General features: G+C 40.3%; 1 protein-coding gene and 1 pseudogene across 1 annotated transcript; both read right to left on the bottom strand.

The window, feature by feature from the left end:
- Positions 1 to 5012: 5012 nt before the first annotated feature.
- On the bottom strand, positions 5013 to 21916 carry ZNF200 (zinc finger protein 200). The gene is made up of 5 exons (XM_036280649.1): positions 21783 to 21916; positions 20721 to 21037; positions 19743 to 19834; positions 19294 to 19417; positions 5013 to 6269 (listed from the first exon to the last, which is right to left on the bottom strand). The coding sequence occupies exons 2-5, from the start codon at positions 20965 to 20967 to the stop codon at positions 5554 to 5556; spliced, it is 1179 nt and encodes a 392-aa protein (XP_036136542.1). The 5' UTR covers positions 20968 to 21037; positions 21783 to 21916; the 3' UTR covers positions 5013 to 5553.
- LOC118641504 lies at positions 9806 to 10679 on the bottom strand (annotated as a pseudogene).
- Positions 21917 to 23539: the final 1623 nt, after the last annotated feature.

Here is a 23539-nt window from a genome sequence, read left to right as displayed (position 1 = left end):
ACCCACCTTGAGATGGATAGAGGAGCGGTGTCTTGGTTCCTAAGACCATTGGAAATATGTATTTTCTGATGGTCTTAGGTGACCCCTGTGAAAGTGTCATTTGACCCCCAAAGGGGTTGCAACCCACAGGTTGAGAACTGCTACCTTAGCAGAACTGAACCCGGGACACTCTGGTCCACAGGCCGACACTCTAAATGCTGAGCCAAATCAGCCAGGGTTGCTTTCAAGTTTTGTAGTTTTCCCTGTATAGATTTCATACATATTTCGTTAGACTTATACCTAAACTTTTGGAGGGGTGTACTAATGGAAATAGTTTAGTATTTTTTATTTCACATTCCACTGCTCACTGCTATATATCCAGAAGTAGAATTGCTGGATCATCTGACAGCAATTTACTTCTGTAGATTGGTCTTGTATCCTGATAGCTTTCTATAATTGTTTGAGTTCCAGGAATTTTGTTGTTGTTTATGTCTATTCTTTGGGATTTTCTGCATAGACATTCATCTTTGCAAACAAAGACATTTCCATTTCTTCTTTTTCAAATCTGTATACTTTTTTGTTCCTTTACTTATCCTATTGTATTAGCTAGAAATTTCAGAATGTGTTGAATAGGAGTGGTGAGAGGGGATATTTTGTTCCTTATTCCTGGTCTTAGTGGGAAAGCATCTAGTTTCTGATCATTATGTTGGCGAAAGTTTTTGTGTATGATTTTATCAAGTTGAAGAAGTTCCCCTCTATTCCTAGTTTGCTGATTTTTCTTTTTTAATCATGAGTGGGTGTTGAATTTTGCCAAATGCTTTTTCTACATCTGATGATTATATCATTTTCTTCTTTAGCCTGTTGATATGATGGATTGCATTAATTAATTTTCAAATGTCAAGTCAATCTTGCATACCTGAAATAAATTTAATTTGTTCCTGGTATATAATTTTTATACACTGTTGGATTCAATTTGCTGATATTTTGAGGATTTTTGCATATACGTTTATGAGATATTAGTCTGTAGTTTTCCTTTTTTTGTAATGGTTTTGTCTTGTTTTGGTATTAGGGTAATGCTGGGCTCATGAAATAAATTAGGAAGTGTTCCTTTTGTTTCTACTTTCTGGTAGAGATTGTAGAGAATCGGCATAATTTCTTCTTTAAATGTTTTTATAGAATTCAGCAGTGAAACTATCTGGGCCCATTGCTTTCTGTTTTGGAAGATTATTAATTATTCATACTGCTTAATTAGTACAGACCTATTTGGATTATTTTTATTTGAATTTTGGTAGATTGTTTTTCAATGAATTGGTCTGTTTCATCTCAGTTATCAAATTTATGGGTACAGAGTTGTTCATAATATATATATATTTTTTAATTAATTTTTTTTTTTTATCCTCGCCCGAGGACATTTTTTGATATTTTGTTCAGATAGAGTGGGAGGGAGAGAGAGAGAGAGAAACATCGACGTGAAAGGGACACATCGAGTGGCTGCCACCTGCACAACCCAACCAGGGCCGGGGACAAACTGCAACCGAGGTACGTGCCCTTAGCGGGAACTGAACCCAGGTCTCTCGGGACCGCAGGCTGATGCTTTAGCCGCTGAGCCAAACCAGCCAGGGCTATAATAATTCCTTATTCTTTTAATATCCATAGGATTTATAGTGATGGCGCCTTTTTCATTTTTGATAGCAGTAATTTGTGTCTTCATTCCTTTGTTGTCAGTCTGACTAGGAAGTTACCAATTGTATTGATTTTTTCAAAGAACCAGCTTTTGATTTTTCTCTATTGATTTTGTTTTAAATTTTATTGATTTGTATTCTAATTTTTATTACATCTTTTCTTCTGTTTACTTTGGATTTAATTTCTTCTTTTGTAGCTCTTAAAGTAGAAACTTAAAATTAAGATTCTTTTCTAATATATGCATCCAAATGCTGTAAATTTCCCTCTAAGCATTGCTTTCACTGCACCCCAGATTTTGACAATTTGCATTTCCATTTTAAAAAAATTTCTCTTATTTGACCCATTTGTTACTTAGAAGTGTTAAATCTCCAAATATTTTGAGATTTTTGGCTATCACTCTATTATTTTTAATTTAATTTCATTGTGATGAGAGCATACTTTGTATGATGTCTCTTTTTAAATTTGCTAAGGTGTTTCACGACTCAGATGTAGTCTATCTTGGTGATGTTTCATGTGAGCTTGAGAAGAATGGATATTCCTCTGTTGCTGGGTGAGGTGTCCTATAAATGTTCAGTGGTGTTGGAGTTAAATGTGAAGCTGGAGTGGGCTCAAGTGAAAATGGAAAGACAGGCAAGACCCAGTGAAAAGTACTTTTTTTTTTAGTTATTCCTCACCTGAGGATATTTTTCCATTGAATTTTAGATACAATGGAAGGGGTGGGGGTGGGGGGAGTAAGAGAAACATTGATGTGAGAGATACATTGATTGGTTGCCTCCTGCACGACCCGGACCAGGGCTGGGGATCAAACCTGCAACCCATGTACATGCCCAGTAATCAAACCCAAGACCCTTCAATCCATGGGCTGACGCTCTAACCGCTGAACCAACTGGCCATGGCAAGGAGTAATTTTTTTAACACTCTTATTACAGTGGATGGATGCTATTATTCCTCTTTTGCCAAGCCAAGCATACACAACACACACACACACACACACACACACACACACACACACAAACCTGCTCATTTAATACATTTAAAATACATCTTGTCCTTTCAATTTATGACACTTAGATTACTAGTAGGGTTGAACATTCATAGTTCTTTCAGCCATTCATTTTTATCTAAAAACTATCTGTTCGCCCTGGCCAGTTTGGCTCAGCGGTTAGAGCGTCGGCCTGCGGTCCGGAGAGACACGGGTTCGGTTCCCGCTAAGGGCACGTACTTCGGTTACAGTTTGTCCCTGGCCCTGGTTGGTCGTGCGGGTGGCAGCCACTCGATGTGTGTCCCTTCACGTCGATGTTTCTCTCTCTCTCTCCCTCCCACTCTATCTGTACAAAAAACAGAAAAATATCCTTGGGTGAGGATTAAAAAAAAAACTATCTGTTCATGTCTTGTTATTGGAACACCCCACACTACCCTCCTTCCTCCCCCATCTCATCCTTTGGGTCTGTTTAAATGCCACTTCCCTAGTGTCCTCTCTGGAAAACCCACCTGTAACACTATCCTAGAGTCCATTTCCTTCCTAGCACTTGTCACACTGTGCAGCTGCATACACATTTCAGGTTTACTAAATCTGTGCCCCAGCCCCACCATAGGAAACTCCATGAGTGCGTTGCTCCCCTTTAAAACCCAGGACGTGCAGCTGTGTCTTCAGGAGGTCCATGCTTTGAGTTATTGGAATCAGATTTTTGGTCCTTCATATTTTCTAACTGGCCTTTGCTGCTCTACTGAAAAGCCATTCATTGACATGTTATGTTTTCCCATTAACTGGTTGTTGGGCTTCTTATTAAGCACTTATTCATCTAAGAGTTTTCTGGTGCTCTCTGCATTTGGGGGCATCCTGACCCTGTGCTCCTGGCAAGGGTGAAGGCATGAAAAAAGTTGGGCTGGTCCAGGCACTACCCCCTGGGGACAGTAGGCACCTACGACCCTGACTGCACTGGCCCTCACACATACTGAGGCCCAGGACACAGATGGAACCTCCCAGGTACAAGGAGGTTATTTAGGTCATAGGAGTATCACCCACCCACATGCCTTTGGGACAATGTGGCCTGAACCTTGGGCCTGAGACATGATCATCTCATAATGGGGATCCCACCTTCTCCAGTCACTGCCCTGCAGCACGCAGCCTTTAAGTACTCAAGGTGTACAGGCTAGTCCTCTGTGCAATAATTGGTGAACCCTGGCAAGACTTCTGGAGGAATAAGAGAATAATACTGGTAGCAAGTTTTGTCCCTGGTTTTAAAGAATACTGTAGGCTTGAAATACAAAGTTGCTAAAGGAAATTTTTCTGTGGTCTTTAAGTGTTTTTTGTTGTTTTTTAAGTAGGACTCAGGACTGCACTGTATCATAAAATATTTCACACCAAAACAAAGCTTAGAGCTACATGTTTAAAAAAATAACAAAAAAGAGCAATAGGCAGAAAGGAACAAAACTATTATTTGTAGATGGTATAATTTTTAACCACAAATTATAGAACTGAGAAATTACTGAAAATTAAGAACATTCAGTGAGGTGGCTAGTTTCACAAATATATACTTAAATATAATTTTCCTATATAAGAGCAATAACCAGAAAAACATAATAAAAAACTATTTACAATAAAAAAATGAGAAAAATGTACTCAGGAATAAAATAAAATAGTGAAAAGGCATGGTTCTGGATATAAAACAAAATTTCCCAAATAGTTTAAAGGATTAACTTATTCCAATAAAAATACCATGTAAAAATTTGGGAAACCTAAAAAGAACAAAACTGATCAAGAATCCTTAAAATCACACACCATAGGATTGGTCCCATGAAGGCATCACTGGCCTTGCCTTTGGGAAGACAAGTCAGGAAAGTCTGGATATCAGGAGGCCAGAGAACAAATATCTACTACAATAAAAACATTGGAATCCTGTCTCTTGAGGGACAATGTGAGCTAGCCACTGGTGACATAATTTCTACAAATAAAACACTGCTTGTGAGGTAGTGACCACCCATTGCCAAAGGTCTGATAACTGCTTAGAGAGGAATTAAGCATATGGTAGTTATTGAGCAACCATGGATCCAAATCAATGTGTTTCTCTTCCTTTGCAGCCTGTTGGTGTTTCTTTCCTAGTAAGTCTTCTCGGCTCAGCAAAGGAACAAGATTCTGAAGAGCTATTCTAGTAGTGGCTGGACCTGAGCAATTCAAATTTCTTTTGGGGCAAGGGAAAGGCATCTAAGTGCTGTTTGAGCAATTACTAGCTGAATTTAAGACATTAAATTATGCTGTGAAAAGGATTTTTGTAAAGCAGTCACTTTTCACCATAAATTGCAAACATTACTAAAATTGATAGTTTAGATCACAAATAACAATAAGCCTTTGATATTCAATTCCTGTATTTTCCTATATTCCAAAGCAAACAATCCCTTTCAATACTGAAGCGTTAACAGGGTGTTCTCAAGAGGGCTATACAAATTAACAGAAGTGGTTGGCTTAACAAATCAGTAGTTTGGGTCTTTCAGGGGAATGAATACCAGTCCAGAAAAGGATCTTTGCATTATTTCTCTTTTCTCAAGTGTGAATTCATATGTCGTAGAAAAATGTATATACTTTCAGTACACAAGAATTACTGTTCATTTTGCAGGTAAACAGCCTCCAGACTCATATCTGAAGTCTTCTTGGGAAAGGAATCTGTGACCTGTACATTGTTCACAAAGGAAAGCTCCTTAGTCCCAAAAGCCTGGATGCTAATTGAGGTATAGACCTTGAGGATATTTTCTTCCCTGTGAATTTTCTAAAATTTTGAGGTTTCAGCCAAGATGGGTCTTTATTCAACTGGGGCTATGATGAAGTTTTCACATATCTACCTGTATCTTTTGAGACAGCCTGGGAATTCAGAACTCCTTATGAAACATTTCAGGTTAGGCAGGACCATCTGACCTTTCCCGATCCCACTTCTGCTTTCGTGTCTTACATGCTGAGTGGGTTTTTTCATGTCGGGTACAGTTTGACAGACGACCAAATCTTCTCCCACATTTTTTGCAACCATACGGCCTCTCAGTCACATGACTCTGCAGATGAAGTACAAATTCTTTGTTTTCTGGGAAGGTTTTCCCACATTCTGGACACTTAAATATCTTCTTCCTTATATGGATTCCTTCATGGCGACTACGATGAGAATTTTGACGAAAATTTTTTCCACATTTTGAACATGAATAAGGTTTCTCACCTGTATGGATTCGTTCATGTTTATTAAGGTTTGTTTTATGATTGAAGCTTTTCCCACAGTGACTACAGTCATAGGGTTTTTCTCCAGTATGAGTCCTCTGGTGGGAAATAAGGTAAGAACTTTCATTAAACTGTCTCCCACACAGTGGACAAGTGTACCATCTTCTTGTTCTCCGATTTCGGGTCAGTGCAATAATATTGATATCCACAAATTTTGAAAGTTCCTCTAATGGAGTATCATTTTCAATGGTAACTAAAAGATTTCTCATTTTCCTTTCATTTGGAATTGATATATTTAATCTTTCTCTATGGCATTCTGGAGGTTGCTCAGAGACCATGGAACAATCCATTTCATCACAATCTGAAGACTCTTCTCTATGATCTTCATCCTCAGGATTACTGTCATTGACTGTTGAAACAGAGAGAGAATTTAATAACTTTTGAGGGATATGACATCAAGGGGGGGGGGGAAACAAGTTTGATTTCTCATAAAATAACCTTGAAAATCACAAATCTGAGAACTGCCAGATAATTGTCACCAACATTCCTTTTCTACTCTTATTGAGGGTGGTAATAAACCTTTCCATATCCCACAATGCAAGCACACAGTTCTCTTCTTACATGAAAAAAAAGAAATGAATGGGACAATACTGAAAGACTTCATGTTTGTTTACTGAGTAAGTTTATATTAAGCTTATATTGTGTAGAGCATTGAGCTAAGTACCAGTGGAAGAAGGATATAAATACTAAATGGTACCACTCATAATCTTTAGGCTAGTAAGTGAATGGTAAGATGAGTTACTTCTAGGTTCTCACTACATTAAATATCACAATATTATAATGTCTTATATAGTGAAAAACCATAAACAATTAAAATGCCCCAAAATAGAAAAGACATAATACAGTCACACAACAGATTATTATTTGGGTATTAAAGTGATTACTACAACCACTAAAATTATGGTAGAAGTTAATAGTGACCTTTTGGGGGGAGGAAGGGAAATGCTGACTGGGCAGGGGACACAAGAGGAATTTCTGCGGTGCTAAAAAGTCAATTTTGGGTGGTAAACAACTGTGTGCATTTTGTGAAAATCTGAGTTGTACACTTATAATCTGTAGACTTTTCTGTATTTATATTATACTTCCAAAAAAACTGTAAAATAACAGATTATAAAGACTAGGTAGGGTGACAAGAGACCCCTAAACCCTGGGCAACACTGAGAATAAAGTAAAGGGTAAATATGTGGCTGATCCTAAACCTGGAATGTGAATCTCTGCTGGATTTAGCAGTCTCACACTAATGGACTTATTCTGTTTAATTATTCCTTTTAATTATTCCCTGAGGATAATGAAAATTCTGGGTCAAAGCATATGCCAATTTTCATCACAGCTCTTGATATAAACTATCATAATGCTTTCCAAAGAAGCTTTAGCAATTTCAATACAATCATCAACATGTAACAATTTTAGCTAATCTTGCCAGCATTATATATCATATAAAATATTTAATAAGTAAAATGGTTTCTCATTGTAGCTATATTTTACACTTTATTACAAACCATTAGGCTGAAACTTTTATAAATTTAAAAAATTTTATATATTACAAATTCTAAACCATCAATAACTATTGATGAAATATATATTTTTTAAATTCACATCTAAATTCTTTCAAATTTAAATAGTTGCAAACAGTTGACTTCTGGTATATTATAAATACTGACATTTTAAAATAATGGATATATCTAAAGAAAATATCAAAATTACTGATATCTAATACCATCCACTGTTTTATATATATATATATTTATCTGATTTTATATCATTCTTTCTTCTTAAATTTTTATTTCCATTTCACCTTCATCACAGAATATTTTCAGGTAAAATACTTCTATAGTTGAATATCTTTTACTGATGTAATTTCATCCTTTGAGGTAAAATTTTTCCTTCTGGATTGAATTACTACTATAATTATTATTAACACTATATAGTTTATCAAAAGCAAAATATAAATATATTGTAAATTTTAAACAACAAAATTAAAAATCTTGTTAATGAAGTAGAGGATTTAAACATTTTATTTCATGTTTCTGTGGATAAGTAATATTTATTGCTGGGTTCAGCATCAACTCTAATGTGTGTTTTTTTGTGTGTGTGAGCTCTGAGAATCTGTTCATATATAAATAGATGAAATTGGAGCAAATTTTGCCATGAAACTGTCATTCAATTCTTTTATTTCCACTTTACATGCCAAACCCACAGTGCCACATCTTCAAATATTAGTTTTGTGATCAAACAGCTGACAACTCAATTAGATCCTCAATTTTGCTAAAAGTGCAGAAGTGGAAATCATCCTGAATTGTGAAGGGATTTGTTATCCATCATTAGACATCAATTTTTCCATTTTGGGGAAATATATTAAAAAGACTTTTCTAATACTGGTAAAATAACTATTAATTATACCTCTTACTCTTTCATTTAGAGGCTTTTTTTTTTTTTTAAATCCTCACCCAAGGATATTTTTCCATTGATTTTTAAATAGAGTGGAAGGGAAGGAGAGAAAGAAACATCATGTGAGAGAGACACATTGATTGGTTGCCTCCTGCACAACCCCGACCAGGGCCAGAATTGAACTTGCAACCTAGGTACATGCTCTTGACAGGAATCAAACCCTCAATCCCTTGGTCCAAGGGCTGATGATCTATCTAACCACTGAGCCAAACCAGCTGGGGCTAAAGGCATCTTCTTTAGCCTAATATACTCACAATAGGTTGGGAAAACTAAGACATTGTTAATTATATTCAATATTGTTAACGTGTGTTCAATAGGTTGAATTAAATCTGCAGCTTGCACGTTTGTTTGTTTTTTGATCCTCACCCGAGAACATTTTTTTCCATTTACCTTCAGATAAAGTGGGAGGGAGGGAGAAAGAGAAAAAGAGAAAGAGAGAGAGAAACATCAACATGAGAGGGACACATCGACTGGTTGCCTCCTGCACAACCCTGACCAGGGCCAGGGACAAACTGCAACTGAGATACATGCCCTTGACTGGAATTGCACCAGCAACTCATTGGTCTGCAGGCTGATGCTCCAACCGCTGAGCCAAACTGGCCAAGGCAGCAGTTTGCATGTTTTTAAAAAAGGCAATGAAATCTTTTTAAATTGAAGTCTTCCTCTATAACTCAAAATGAGGAGAAAAAAAAAAATCAGTCTTTCAAAAACTCATCAATTTCTATTGTGTTTTCTGGCCATTTTTTGTATTACTTCTTTTTACATTTAACTCATACATCTGGAGAGTTTGTTTTTTTTTTTGTTTTGCATCAATCTTACTAAGTGTTTTTCTACAGTACCTAAAAAACAAAGGCTACAAGAGTGACTGTATATAGAAAACACTGAGATACTGTTTCACTTGCAAACAGGTTCCTGACCACACAGGGAAACAAAGAGAAAAGGGCATAGGGAAGGGTGGGGGGTGTGCTGCACACAAAAAGGAATGGGGAGGTGTCTTCTACCAGCATAAATCTACAGGCAGGAGCTGGATTCACACATGCTTGGGAGAGGCCAAAGTCAAAGGTGTGTGCCAGTGCTAGCTGTGCATGGGGAGTAGGATGCCAGGAGCTCACCACACCTTACTTCTCTTCAAGCTTGAGCACAGATGGGTATTCTGGGTGGAGACCAGGGGCAGCTGGGACAACTGGCCACAGAGGGAAGGAGGAAACTGCTCCCTAGAGTCTACTGTGGAAAACAGAAGCCTGCTCAGTGTGCCCATCCTCTTGCTTCTGGCTAGCTCTGTCCATTCTGCCATCCTCCTTGCCCCATCCGGAGGGCCACTGGGACCCAAGAAGAGCAGGTGCAGCAGCTGGAGCTTCAAGCTTTCCTGGGGTAGGGGGGACAGGAGGTGCTGCTTGACTCCTGCTTCTTCCTACACCCCAGCTGACTGTGTGGAGCTCAATGGGAGGGAGGGATCATGGAGGACATCATGGTGAAGGGCAGGTGAAGATTGAGGATGTGCATGCACACTTGGATGAGGTGCAAGTTCTGGCAGTACTGCAGACTGTTCAATTTCTGTCTTTTGGTAGTGGGCAGCACACTGATGTCCACCATGTTGTTGCCTAGAGACTGATACCATGACACAGTAGATCTCTGTGAGGATGTTCCTGAAAGCTTCCTCTACATTGGTGGTGTCCAAGATTGAGCTCAATGAAGGATAAGTTGTTCTCTGAGAAGGCATAGGCCTTATCAGTGGGCAAGGCCCTCAGGTGGCATAGGTTGCTCATGTTACCCACCAGCATCATGATGATGTTGCTGTGAGCCTGGTCCCCTAGCTCCTCAGCCAGTGCTCCACATTCTCTATGTCAGGTGCTTGGCAATGTTATACACCAGCAGTGTGCCCACTGTGCTGCGATAGTAAGTAGAGGTGATGGTGTGGTAGCCTGGGCCGTGTCCCATATCTGCACCTATGGTCTTGCTGTCCATTTGGATGTTGTGGGTGGCAAATTCCACGCCAGTGGTGCTCTTGGTCTCCAGGTTGAACTCAATGCAGGTGAAGCAGGACAGCAGGTTGCTCTTCCCAACAATGGAGTCCCAGATAGGCACCACTTTGAATAGGTAGTTGTACTTGTCCCCAGTCCCCGTTGTCCTGTCACTTCCCACAGGATCTGTGATTCCACAGCCCCACCACAAACACCCCCATTTGGAGTTTAATACTATTCTTTTGTTTGTAATATGTCTGAAACTTGTAAAAGCATCCAGAACATGAATTTAAATACGGTACAAATAGATTTGGAGAGCAGTTATCTTTACCTGATTTTAGTTTTCCCATTCAGACCTATGTCTCTCCAATATTTAACAATCTTCTTTTGTATTTACCAACAAAGCATTTCTAGTTTACTCCTATTTTATAGCCATTCTGAATTAGAGCTTTCATTGTTTTATTTAAGAATGCTATTGAGCCCTGGCCAGTTTGGCTCAGCGGTTAGAGCATCGGCCTGCGGTCCAGAGAGACCCGGGTTCGGTTCCCACTAAGGGCACATACCTCGGTTGCAGTTTGTCCCCGGCCCTGGTTGGTCGTGCGGGTGGCAGCCACTTGATGTGTCCCTTCACGTCGATGTTTCTCTCTCTCTCTCCCTTCCTCTCTCTCCCTCCCACTCTACCTGAACAAAAAATGGAAAAATATCCTCGGGTGAGGATTAAAAAAAAAGAATGCTATTGAGCCCAGCCAATGTGGCTAAGTGGATTGAGCACCATCACATGGACTGAGAGGTTCTGGTTCAATTCCCAATCAGGGCATATGCCTTGGTTGCGGCTCGATTCCACAGTAGGGGGCATGCAGGAGGCAGCCAATAGATGTTTCTCTCTTACATTGATGTTTCTAAATCTCCCTCTATAAATATCAATAAAAACATTTTTAAAAAATGCTATTGATAGTTTTACATTTATTTCCTATCTATCTACTTTAAAACTATTCAATATAATCTTTTTTAAAATCCTTATCCGAGGATATTTTTTTCCTCATTGATTTTTAGAAAGTGTGGAAGGGAGAGAGGTAGGGAGGGAGGGAGAAGAAACATCAATGTGAGAGAGACACATTGATCGGTTACTTCCCATATGTGCCCCTACTGGGGATCAAACCTACAACCTAGGTAATGTGCCTTGACTGAGAATCGAACCCATAACATTTTGATGTATGGGACGATGCTCCAACTAACTGAGCCACCAAGCCAGAGCTCCACTTTTCATTTTTAAACATAAAATTTATATTTAAATATAATTATAAGCTCAAAGATTTAAACATATTTGACATTTTTCAGTAATTACAGTTATTATCCTTATTGATTCTCAAATTGTCCTACTCGGCCAGCAGTTGCTTCTGACTTCTTTTGACAGAGTCTGGGTAGTCTTTTGTTATTGTTAATCTTTACCTGAGGATATTTTTCCATTGACTTTTAGATAGAGTGGAAGGGAGGGAGAGGGAGAGAGTGGGAGGGGATGGCAAGAGAGAGAGAGAGGGGAGGGAGAGAGATAGTGAGAGAGAGAGAGAGAAACATCAACGTGAGACACATCCATTGGTTGCCTCTCTCATGACCCAGACTGAGGCCATGGATTAAACCTGCAACCCAGGTACGTGCCTTTGACCAGGAATTGAACCTGAGACCCTTAAGTCTGCAGGCTGGTTCTACCTGCTGAGCCAAACAAGCCAGGGATCGACATAATTTTTAGTTGATCCCTTTAGGTTTTATAAGTACAAATCAGGATTTATACTAGTACAAAACAGTTTCCCTCTCTTTCCAATATTTATTCTTCTTCACCCCTTTTTCTCTTGTTTATAAAACCTAGTTAATGATATTAATAGTGAGAGTAGGTTTCTTTATTTCATTTTCAGTTTTAAGGAGTTACCATCAGTGTTTTATGAATGATTAGAAATATTTGGTTATATTAAAGGGCTATCTGTTTTGAGGACAATTTACTGAAATTCATTTTTCTTTAATGTACTAATTTTTTAAATTAAAAACTTTTAGTAGCTAGTATGTTTTCACTGCTCAAAAATCAAAACATATGAAAAGGTATACAATGAGAAGTCTTAATCCAATCCCTGTCCCCATCCATTCTATTCATCCCTCAGAGAGGTACCAATTTTTATTCGTTTCTTTTTAATCTTCCATTGTTTCTTTAGGCAATACAGCTTCTTTTTCTCCCCCTTTCTTTTATAAAAGATAGTATACTATGCATATTTCTGCTTGTTTTATTTCAATCACTATATTCTTCTTTTTTTTTTTTAATCCTCACTCGAGGACATTTTTCCATTTTTTGTTCAGATAGAGTGGGAGGAAGAGAGGAAGAGAGAGAGAAACATCGACGTGAAAGGGACACATCAAGTGGCTGCCTCCTGCACGAACCAACCAGGTCTGGGGACAAACTGCAACTGAGGTACATGCCCTTAGCGGGAACCGAACCCGGGTCTCTCTGGACTGCAGGCCGACGCTCTAACCGCTGAGCCAAACTGACCAGGGCAATCACTACATTCTAATACACAGAGATTATCATAATATGATGTCAGGAGATACCATATTCAACCCTGCAGAGACACCTGGATTGTTTTCAACCCTGTGTTTTTATAAACAATACCACAATGAATAATTGTATGTAATTTTGAATGTGTGCTGTTGCTATCACCCATAGGTCAGATTCCCAGAAGTGGAACCACTGGATCAAAGGGTTAATGCATTTAGAACATGGGTAACTACAGACTCCCATGCACAGGGACAATGCTATTCTGCATGCCTACTAGCAATATAGCTCTCTTCCAACAACCTCACTATGAAAATGTTGTTTTGATACAGATTTATGTAAATCTGATTTTAAAAACTGATAACTCAGCCCTGGCCAGTTTTGCTCAGTGGTTAGAGCATCAGTCCTTGGACCTAAGAGTCTTGGGTTCTATTTCCAGAAATGGGGGCATATACCTGGGTTGCAGGTTCAATCCTGGGCCCCAGTCAGGGTTGTATGGGAGGCAACCAATTGACGTTTCTCTTTCCTTCCCTCCCACTCTCTCTGAAAAAACAAAAAAAAACACAAAACAATCAATGGAAAAATATCCTTAGCTGAGGATTAAACAAATAAATAAAAAGCCCTGGTCGGTTGCTCAGTGGTTAGAACATTGGCCTGAAGACCAAAGAGTCACAGGTTCGATTCCAGTCAAGGGCATGTACCTCAGTTGTCGTTTGGTTTGGTCCATGGTCCAGGTCGTATGGAAGATGTGTCTCTTTCACCTCGATGTTTCTCTCTCTCTCTTCCCCTCCCACTCTATCCAAAGATAAATGGAAAAATATCCTTTGGTGAGGATTTTAAAATAAACTAATTAAATTAAAATACCTCAGTAAAGGTTTAATTTTCATTTCTAATTATGAGTAGGGCTGGACATATTTTCATGTGTTTAAGGGTAACTTGTATTTCTAGGTGAATCTGTTGGACTTTCTCTTCCCTACTTCTAGAAACTCTTTATAGACTAGGAAGAATAGGCTTTTGTCTGATATTAGTTATAAATACTTCCCCCTCTGTATTGCCTTTTAAAACATATATTCATTTTTTAAAATTTGTATGTATTTAATTTTTTTTTTTTTTTTTTTTTTTTTTTGTGGTACGTGCCCCTAGCGGGAACTGAACCCAGGACTCTCTGGTCCACAGGTCAATGCTCAACCGCTGAGCCAAACTGGCCAGGGCTGTATGTATTTAATTTAATGATCTTTTCTTTCAAGACTTCTGGACTTTTGAGCCTTAATTAGAAAAGCTGTCTTATCCCATGGTTCATGCATATTCTCTAATTGTGCTTTTACATGATTTTTTTAAACATCTAAAATCTGTGATTAAGCCCTGGCAGGTTTGGCTCAGTGGTTAGAGAGTCGGCCTACGGACCAGAGAGTCCCAGATTTGGTTCCCACTAAGGGCATATACCTCGGTTGCAGTTCGTCCCCGGCCCCAGTTGGGGTCGTGTGGGTGGCAACCACTCAATGTGTCTCTCTCGCATCAATGTTTCTCTCTCTCTCTCTCTTCCCCCCTCTCCCTCCTGCTAAAAATAAAAACAAAAAAATAAAAAATAAATCTGTGATTCATTTGGACTTTTTCTTGGTGTACAAAGTAAGGTATGATTCAGCAAATGGCTACTGAGTTGTGCTGACATCCTTTATCAAAAAGTTTCTCTTGCCCTGGATGGTTTGGCTCAGTGGTTGGAGCATCAGCCTACGGGCCAGAGAGTCCCGGGTTCGGTTCCTGCTAAGGGCACATACCTCGGTTGCAGTTTGTCCCCACCCTGGTTGGGGACATGTGGGTGGCAACCACTCGATGTGTCTCTCTCACATCGATGTTTCTCTCTCTCTCTTCCCCCCTCTCTCCCTCCTGCTCTACCTGAAGATGAATGCAAAAATGTCCTCGGGTGAGGATAAAAAAAAAATTTTCTCTTTACCTTGCTGACTGGAGATTCCACCTTTATCACAAACTAAATCCCCAATGTATTTGAGGCTATTTCTGAACTTTTCATTCCTTTCCATTGGTCTGTCTACTGAAATACCAATACTACACTATTTTCATACGCAGGCTTTAGGTTTAGAAGCTGCTTTAACACCTGATAGGGCTAGAACCCCTCCTGTCCCACTGTTCTTTTCAACTTTCCTGGTTACTTGTATTTATTTTTCTATCTGAATTTGGTATCGGATTGTCTAATTCTGGGAGTGAGGCGGGGAATCCTATTGGTATTGTTAAAGGGATTACATTGGATTCTTGAATCAACCTGGGGAGAACTGACCTTTATATATTAAATCTTCATAGCCAATTCCTGGCCAGTGTGGCTCAGAGGATTGAGCACTGTCCCATGGACTGAGAAGTCCCAGTTCAATTCCCAATCAGGGCACATGCCTGGTTGCAGGCTCGATGGCCAGTATGGAGCTTGCAGGAGGCAGCCGATCGATGTTTCTTTCTCGCATCGATGTTTCTCTCTCTCTCCCTTCCTCTCTAAAAAATAAATCAATAAAATCATTTTTTTAAAAATTAAATCTTCCTAGCCAAGAACATGGTATTTCTTTTCATTCACTCAAGTCTATCTCTGTGTCCTTTAGAAATGTTTTAAGGTTTTCCTCCTAATTTTTACACATTTCTTAAATTTATTTCCAGGTGTTTAATGTCTTTTGTTCCTATATCTTCTAAATGATTATGTTTGCATATATGAAAGCTAATGGTTTTCATATACTGTAATATATTACATCCCACTGCCATACTAAATGCTCTTATTTATAAGAGCATTCTCTAAGGTTTTCCAGCTACACAATTATAACTCATGTAAATATATGTAGTTTTATCTTTCTCTTAAATTCTTATACATCTGATTTCTTTCTCATTTAACTGCAATGACTAATACCCAAAATACAATATTAAATACAGAAGTAGTGACAGTGGGCTTCACTGTTGTATTCCTAACTTTAGTGGGAATGTTTCCCATTATTTCCTGTTAAGATGTGTTGACTGAAAAGATAAGTACCCCATTAAGGAAGTATTCATTAAATACTATTTTGTTAAGTGTTCTTACAAAGCACGTGTTTATATTTAGTCAAATACCTTTTGAGTAACTATGAAAACAATCTTGGGTTTTTCTCCTTTTCATTATAAGACAGATTAACAGACTTTCTAGTATTAAATCAATTGTTGTTGTTGTTGTTGTTAATCCTCACCCAAGGATATTTTTCCATTGATTTTTAGATAGTGAAAGGGAGGGAGGGAGAAAGACAGAGAGAGAGAGAATAACACTGATGTCAGAGAAACATATTGATTGGTTGCCTACTGGGGCTGGGGATTCAACCTGCAACCCTGGTATATGCCCTTGACCGCAAATTGAACCCACTAAACTTCAGTCAGAGAGCTGCCGGTCTAACCATTGAGCCAAACCAGCCAGTGTTTAAATCAGTTTTGCATTCCTGGAATAAATCTTACTTGGTCACAGTAGTTTTTATCAGGCTGTGGTATCTGTTACACTAATTTCATAAAAAAAATTTGAAAATTTTTTTCTGGACTCTGGAATTTTTCATAGCATTTTAACTGTCCAATTTTTAAGGATGTACAAGAATTTTCTGTGAAACTAAGGCTGGTCCTTTTTCTTGGGATGGAGGGGCTAATTTTTGAAAATTTCAATTTGCTCAGTAGAAATTAGTGTATTTGTTTTTAAATCTTTCTACTTATTAGTTCCTCTATTCTCTCTATTAAGTTATTGATTTCTAATTTAGTATTTATTAATACTTTGTTTTCCTTTATCTTGTTGTTTTCCTAATTTTGAGCCAGAGGCTTAATTACTTTCATTTTTCTAAGTTAACATACATGTTTTCACAGCCACAAACTTTCTTTTGAGTACCACTATAGGCTATATCATAGATTGTGATACATAGTATTTTCTGGAAAAATTCTGTTATTTTAATTTGTATTTCCCCTTTGACCCATGGAAAATTAATAGTTTTAAAAATTTCCAAATGGAACTTTCCCCTCCTATTTCATTATTAATTTCTAGTTGTACTGGACAGATCCTATGGTGTTATTTCTACTCTTTGGAATCCACCGAATCTTTCTTTGTTGCAGGGCATGTAGTCAACGTGTATCAATCTTGTAAAGATACATTCTCTCACCACAGTAGAGGTAGATATAACCATAAGAACCATCTCACTGAGAATTTAAGTGTTCTACATTTCTAATTGTTTTCATTTTGTTCATTTGGACGGAGACACACATTACATCCTCCTCTATCAACAGCTCTTCTTTGATTCCTAAAGCCATCGAGTTCATTCCCTTACACTTTTCCCTTTGCAAATTGGCCAAATGTTACTATTTCAACCATCAGCTGTATGCCGATGACTCCCAAACCTTTATATCCTTACATCTGACCTCCAATCCTCAATGTCCAAGTGCCCAGAGGATAATCTTGTTTTATTTCCTGCTACGGAAATAAAATCCATCTTCTTCCAAACTCTGGTCTTGGGTCCAAATTCTGTCTCAACCTTGTTGTACCTCTTTATAGTTATAACGGTTTCACAATGCTTATCTTTCTTTGTAAATGACTTATCTCACAAAACAAACTGGAAACTCCTGAAAGACAGGAATGGAGCAATATGTATCATTTAATCAACTTCAGAACCTAACCCTGCCTGAGGGAAAAACAGGTGGCATTTACTAAATATGGGTGAACGACTTAAGTGTTTTTAAAAATCATGTGTATATCTTTGTTATTTATTGTTTGACTCTAAGCTTAAATAATTAGTTTCAGGGTATAGGCAAAGGAGGGCAGGGTGAGTACTGGGTCGCCAGACCTCAAGGTGCATGGCCAAAGTGTTCCTGGTGTTGGCAACATAATAACCAACGAGTCACCCAAAATAAATGCTAGCTTTGCCCAAGACTCAGGAAATATTCATGTAATAGATCTTATCTGTTTATACTTTTCCCTAAAATAAAGAAAATATAACAGAACAATCTGTGAGAAGTTAACCTGGACCGTTATGTACCACTACCCTGACCATATGTGTAAGAAAATTACAGAGTTCAATAGTCATTATCGATCTTGTCACTGTAGGCAACTCACAAAACCACTCTCTGCTCAACTTCAGCCTCAGAAGCAAATAGCCCTGAAATCAAGTAAAAAGTACTAGGTAAAAAAAAGAAAGAGTTGAGAAAAGCTGAAGCATCTCTAAGATTAAGCTGCTGCCAGATGAGTTCATATGTAGCACTGAGGATACTTTTTTTTTTTTTTTTATCCTCACCCGAGGACATTTTTCCATTTTTTACTCAGATAGAGCGGGAAGGAGAGAGAGAAACATCGATGTGAAAGGGACACATCGAGTGGCCGCCACTCACACGACCCAACCAGGGCCAGGGACAAACTGCAGCCAAGGTACATGCCCTTAGCGGGAACCGAACCCAGGACTCTGTGGACCGCAGGCTGACACTCTAACCGCTGAGCCAAACCGGCCAGGGCTGAGGATACTTCTTAACCATTATTGGGAAATGAGTACAAATGAAGAAGGACTTCACCAACCATATAGAAAATTCTGACAAAATTAATGAGAAATTCAGCAAGAAGGCAGTACAGCTCTGGGCCAAGACTACAAGATCTGATGTTAGAGTCCCAGAGTTCAAATCCCTGCTCCACTACCTCCTGCTGTGTGACCTTTAGCAAATGTCTTAACTTTTCTCTGTTCCAATTTCATCATCTGTAAAATAGTAATAACTCCTATACCCCAAAATACAATTGTGAGAATTACGAGAGATAATAAATGCATGCAAAGTACTTAGACTAGTGCCTAGCACATAAAGGTACACAAGTGTTTAATCAGTCCTAGATATTATTTTCCAGCAATAGCTGGATATATTTTCATTTATACTAGGTAGGCTTCACAGCTATTGAACTTCGGGAAAAAAAAACTTAAGAGTTTGTCATGTGTCCAATGAAGCCACTAATTTAAAATATACCTGCTGGGCCCTGGCCGGTTTGGCTCAGAGGCTGGAGTGTTGGCCTGTGGACCAGAGAGTCCTGGGTTCAGTTCCCGCTAGGCCCTAGCAGCTAGGGGCACATACCAAAAAATACACACACACACCTGTTGGGAGAATAGCATTGGATCCAGAAAATGGATTAAAAAGCAGTCTGCCAGCATTTTCTACTATCTGTTTGAAAGTTTAATATTAGTACATCAGCTGTAATTCTTGCTTACCAAGGCTCCTCCACCCTCACTGCCCCCAAGACACAGGAAAAATGGCCACCCACAGCTGAAGCAGGCTCTGGCACATGGGACAAGATAATATGTAAACATGTGCTTAGCTGGTGTGGATGGTGTCTCGAAAAAATCTGAGATGAAGTAGAATATGATTTTCCCATAGCATTCCATTTGAACACGCAAAGGACTTGATTTTCTTACCCATTAACATCATTTCCCCAACACTGTCTTCTTCCTTCTCTGAGGTGGGTTGTTGAGTAGAATCCAGGCTCACACATTCTTCTTGGGAATGAAATACATTCAAATCCTCAAAGACTACCAGCTCCTGAAAGAGCAACAGGCCCCCCTTCCTCTTAGTAACAGAGGTTTCTTGACAGCCCTGTTGATAAGAAAGACTGAAATCCAAAGATCAGGGAAGGAATGGTGAAAGGGATTTATAAGCCCCACACAGATGCAGCCAGTCAGGAAAGCCAGGCTCACAGAGGAGCCAGAGAAAAAACAGAAGAAAAATATCCAAGGATGCAGTGAAGAACATGTCCCATTCTGATTTCCAAGACTATGTTTTTATACAAAGGTTGGCTGAGAGGAGAGAGACTGCATGAGCAGATAAGGTGATGTACTCAACAATGAATGGGGAAAACCAAACCCACCTCAGGCTCAGCTTTCAAGCACAGAGATACTGTCTCCTGTTTCTGCTGGATTCCTTCTCTGGTCAGAAGCTTCACTAAGGGATGAGGTTGTACTGGGGAAGAAGCAGCTGTAGTTACTGAAAAAATCAGTGACTCTAATATGAAGACTCTACCCACACCCTGAGGCCAGATGGTCCTCACTCCTTTGGCAGGCAACTCAGAGCTTTTTCTGTTTCTGTGAGCCCAGTCAGAGATCAAGCCATAAACCACAGTGTCTTGAACCTATCACACAGGGTCTCCTCATTATGAAAAGAATGAGTCCTCTAAGTACCTTTCAAAACTTCCATAACTACTATTAAAGAGGAGGTTGGAGGAAGGTAAACTCTGAAGATCCCCACGGCAAGCACAAACTCTCTAAACCACCACATAAACTGAAATCAATTCAATAATTCATCCACATTTATTTATTCTAAAAAGATATCTCCGCCCTGGCCGGTTTGGCTCAGCGGTTAGAGCGTCGGCCTGCGGTCCTGAGAGACCCGGGTTCGGTTCCCACTAAGGGCATGTACCTCGGTTGCAGTTTGTCCCCGGCCCTGGTTGAGTCATGTGGGTGGCGACCACTCGACGTGTCCCTTTCACGTCAATGTTTCTCTCTCTCTCTCTCTCCCTCCCACACTCTATCTGAACAAAAAATAGAAAAAATGTCCTCGGGTGAGGATTAAAAAAAAAAAAAGATATCTCCTACTCCAACTGTGGGAAATTGATGCTACAGAAAAGACGCACACTGTTTATTCTATGGTCTTACCCACACCCATCAAACCACTCAAGATTCAGTTTGAGAAAAAAATACTCTCTCTCCCCAACATGTTGACTTATTAAAATCAACTCTTTTTCTCAAAATCCACCATCCTAATTGGGATTCGTTACTAGCCTGGAAACCTATTTCAGCCCCCCAGGACCATCCCCTTATCTTCTAGTGAAACAGAAAAGTGTTCTTACCTCTGTTCTGAAAGTTTGAGCTCACATCTTTCATGATAACCAAGGTTTCTTTGACTTTCTGACTGGGCTGGGCTAGTCCTGGCTTGGGCAAGAAGGTGAGGAAGTGCTCCAGAACCAGCTGGTGGATGGTCTTGGGCCCACTAGTAGCATCTCGAAGTAGGTCTTGGCCTAGCTTGGAGTTTGGAGGAACTCTCAGTATAAAGGACTGCTTTGGCTTTGGAGACATAGGAAACACTTTCGCAGCCATCGTGCCTTGAAATCACACACCACACTCGTTTCTGTAGGACTTCAAAAGCCACCTCTTTACTGAAGGAAATCTGTCAGAAAGTCGCAGACAAGAGAAATCATGGGTTACCCACAAGATCTGGTAGGGCGTGCCTACACTCCAATATGTGGCTTGGGTAATGACACTACATGAGATCTAAGGCAGAAAGAAAAGATAAGCTAGGGGAGGGAACTCAAAACCGAAATGGATACTCTTAGCAAGGCCTTTCAGGAAGTTCCTGAGAATGAAAGCCAGAAGATGCCCAAACCGTAAGGACCGAATGGAAGGCAACAGGCAAGGGCCATTCTCCTAAGAAATATAAAGTGCAAACTCCACTGGGAAAAAGTGTTTAACGCATGCTGGTTGAGCAGTGGACCAGAAGACAGGAAATCTTGGAACCAATACCAAGCGGATCTGCATAAAAGTCAGTCATCTTTGTCACTGAATCTGACCACAGGTCCCCTCGGGTAACTTCAGGGAACAGCTGATGGCTCAAGGAGCAAACGCAAGGCCTCATGAGGCGTCCCCACATGGCCTGCTGACTCCTTTACACTGAGAAAGCCCTGTGGAAAGCGGCAGAGGATATGCCAGTTGGGCCACCGGTCCTGGCCCGCACTAGAACTTCTCCCGCCGGTCAGGAGCCACCTTTAGCGCAAAACCCGGCCTGGGCGTTGCCTGGGGCCCGCTACCGGCTCCTTATCCGGCCAGGCTCCTCCAACAACGGACCACGCTCCGCTACCCGGAGGTGCCCCAGAGGCCGCCTCAAGCATGATTCACGCCCTCGCGGAGCACCTCACCTTTCAGAGGCTCTGCCAGCCTGGGCGCTCGCTGAGGGCAGCCCAGAGACCCGGGCTCCAGGAGAGACCGGGAAACTAGGCGCGAGAAGCCGAGCCCTCCCCTCGCCCTTGGGAGTGTCCGCACAAGCTGCAGGAGACTATTGGTGTACCGAGCTATCAGTTAGGGAAGACGGCAGGAACGCGGTGCCTTGTGGGAGGCCGGGCGCCTCATCATCCGTGACGTCACGCCCGGTGCCTTATTTCCGGTGTGATAACCTGGTCTCCCTGGTCGGAGCGGGCAGTCTGCAGTTGAGGGGGCGAGTCTCTAGGCTGACCCGCGGAGCTCTCAGAGACGGAGGGAGGCCACGCTGGAGGCAGCCGCTCTCTCTGTGACTCTGCCTGGAAAACGGAAAGCAGAAGGCAGGCACCAACCCTCCATGACGGGTTAGCACGACTCCTGCTACCGGCTAACTCGGGGGCCTGCTGGGAAATGTGGTCCAGCTCCAATCAGCCAATGGAAGGCCTCCAGGCGTGGCGGTTGGGGCGGGGCAGAGCTGAGGCTCCACCGGAAGCGGGGTTGTCTCTGGGACCGGAAGGTTTGCTCCAGGCCACCGCAGTTGTGGTTGCAGCATCCGGGTTGGGTCAAAGGATTAAGAAGGCGGCAAATGGAGTGGTTCAGGCTTCTGCCAGGTCCTGGATCCTTTTACAATTGTCCCTTCCGTCAGGAGTGGCCAGTAGGTCAGAGCCTGGCGACCCTCCTCTCCCCTGCTTGCCAATTTAAACACTGTGTTCTGGCCATCTTACTTTAGAAGAAATTCTAGTTGTCCTACTCTGACCGTCGCCGTTTCCGTCCACAATTTCAATTTCTCACCGTCGCCTAACAGCGTCTTTTCTCTTTTGTTCCCATAGTCAGTTCCTATATGCTGATCAGGGTTAGGGTAACCCTGGGGATTGTCTTATTCCTCTGTCACACCTGCCACCAGAAGGATAACGAAAGTAAGAATATAAATGAATGGCTTTTCTTAAACCTTCCTAGAGATGACTCAGTTGCCTCACCAAATTAGCCAGAGCAGATATAGCAGGCTAATTTTATTTATTTTTCCTTTATTGATTTTAGAGAGAAAGAAGTGAGAGGGAGAGAGAGAAACATTGATAAGAGAGAACATTGATTGGCCTCTCCTGCATGACCCTCAGTGGGGTTCAGGCCCACAACCTAGGCATGTGTCCTTACCAGAATCCAACCGGACTTCTTAGTGCATGGGTCCACGCTCAACCACTGAGCCACACTGGCAGGACTAGCAGGCTAATTTTAAAGTTGATAATCTTGTATTGTCCGAGAACGATGTTATAAATATCCAAATGACCCTTGGCAGAAAAAGTTTATAGAGTGACTAGTGTCAAAACTGTGGCACCAAACTTTTTTTGTAAATAAAAAATACCTTCCTTTCCAGACATTAGAATTACTTTAAAAAACCTCCTTTAATCCAAGCTGTTTGAACTAAGAGTAAATAAATATAGCTGTAGAGAAGACTAGTAAGTGCCAGAAGTGATCAAAATACATGGGAACCTACATCATTTCAACTTAGTGTAAAACTGTCCTGAAAAAAAGACTCCTGTCCTTATACCACAGACAAAAAATGGAATTTAATCAATAAAAGCACTCTTAAGAGAATATTATTAATGTTGAAGCAAAACAGGAAACAGATGCCTTAAAATAAAAAGCAGTATGACAGTACAGTTTTTAAAAACTTGAAACACAATATTAATAAGCATTCAAA

Source organism: Molossus molossus, unplaced genomic scaffold, assembly GCF_014108415.1.
Source record: "Molossus molossus isolate mMolMol1 unplaced genomic scaffold, mMolMol1.p scaffold_m16_p_3, whole genome shotgun sequence".
Taxonomy (NCBI): domain Eukaryota; kingdom Metazoa; phylum Chordata; class Mammalia; order Chiroptera; family Molossidae; genus Molossus; species Molossus molossus.
This window is presented reverse-complemented; position numbering and strand designations above follow the sequence as displayed.

Bases quoted from the DNA above. Each gene is read 5' to 3' on its own strand.
- ZNF200 (XM_036280649.1), bottom strand. From the start codon at position 20,967: ATGGCTGCGAAAGTGTTTCCTATGTCTCCAAAGCCAAAGCAGTCCTTT. The intron at 19,835-20,720 runs GTAAGAACACTT...CTTCTTCCCCAG, and splicing joins CTCAAACTTTCAGAACAGAG to TACAACCTCATCCCTTAGTG. The intron at 19,418-19,742 runs GTGGGTTTGGTT...TTGCTCTTTCAG, and splicing joins GCTTGAAAGCTGAGCCTGAG to GAGCTGGTAGTCTTTGAGGA.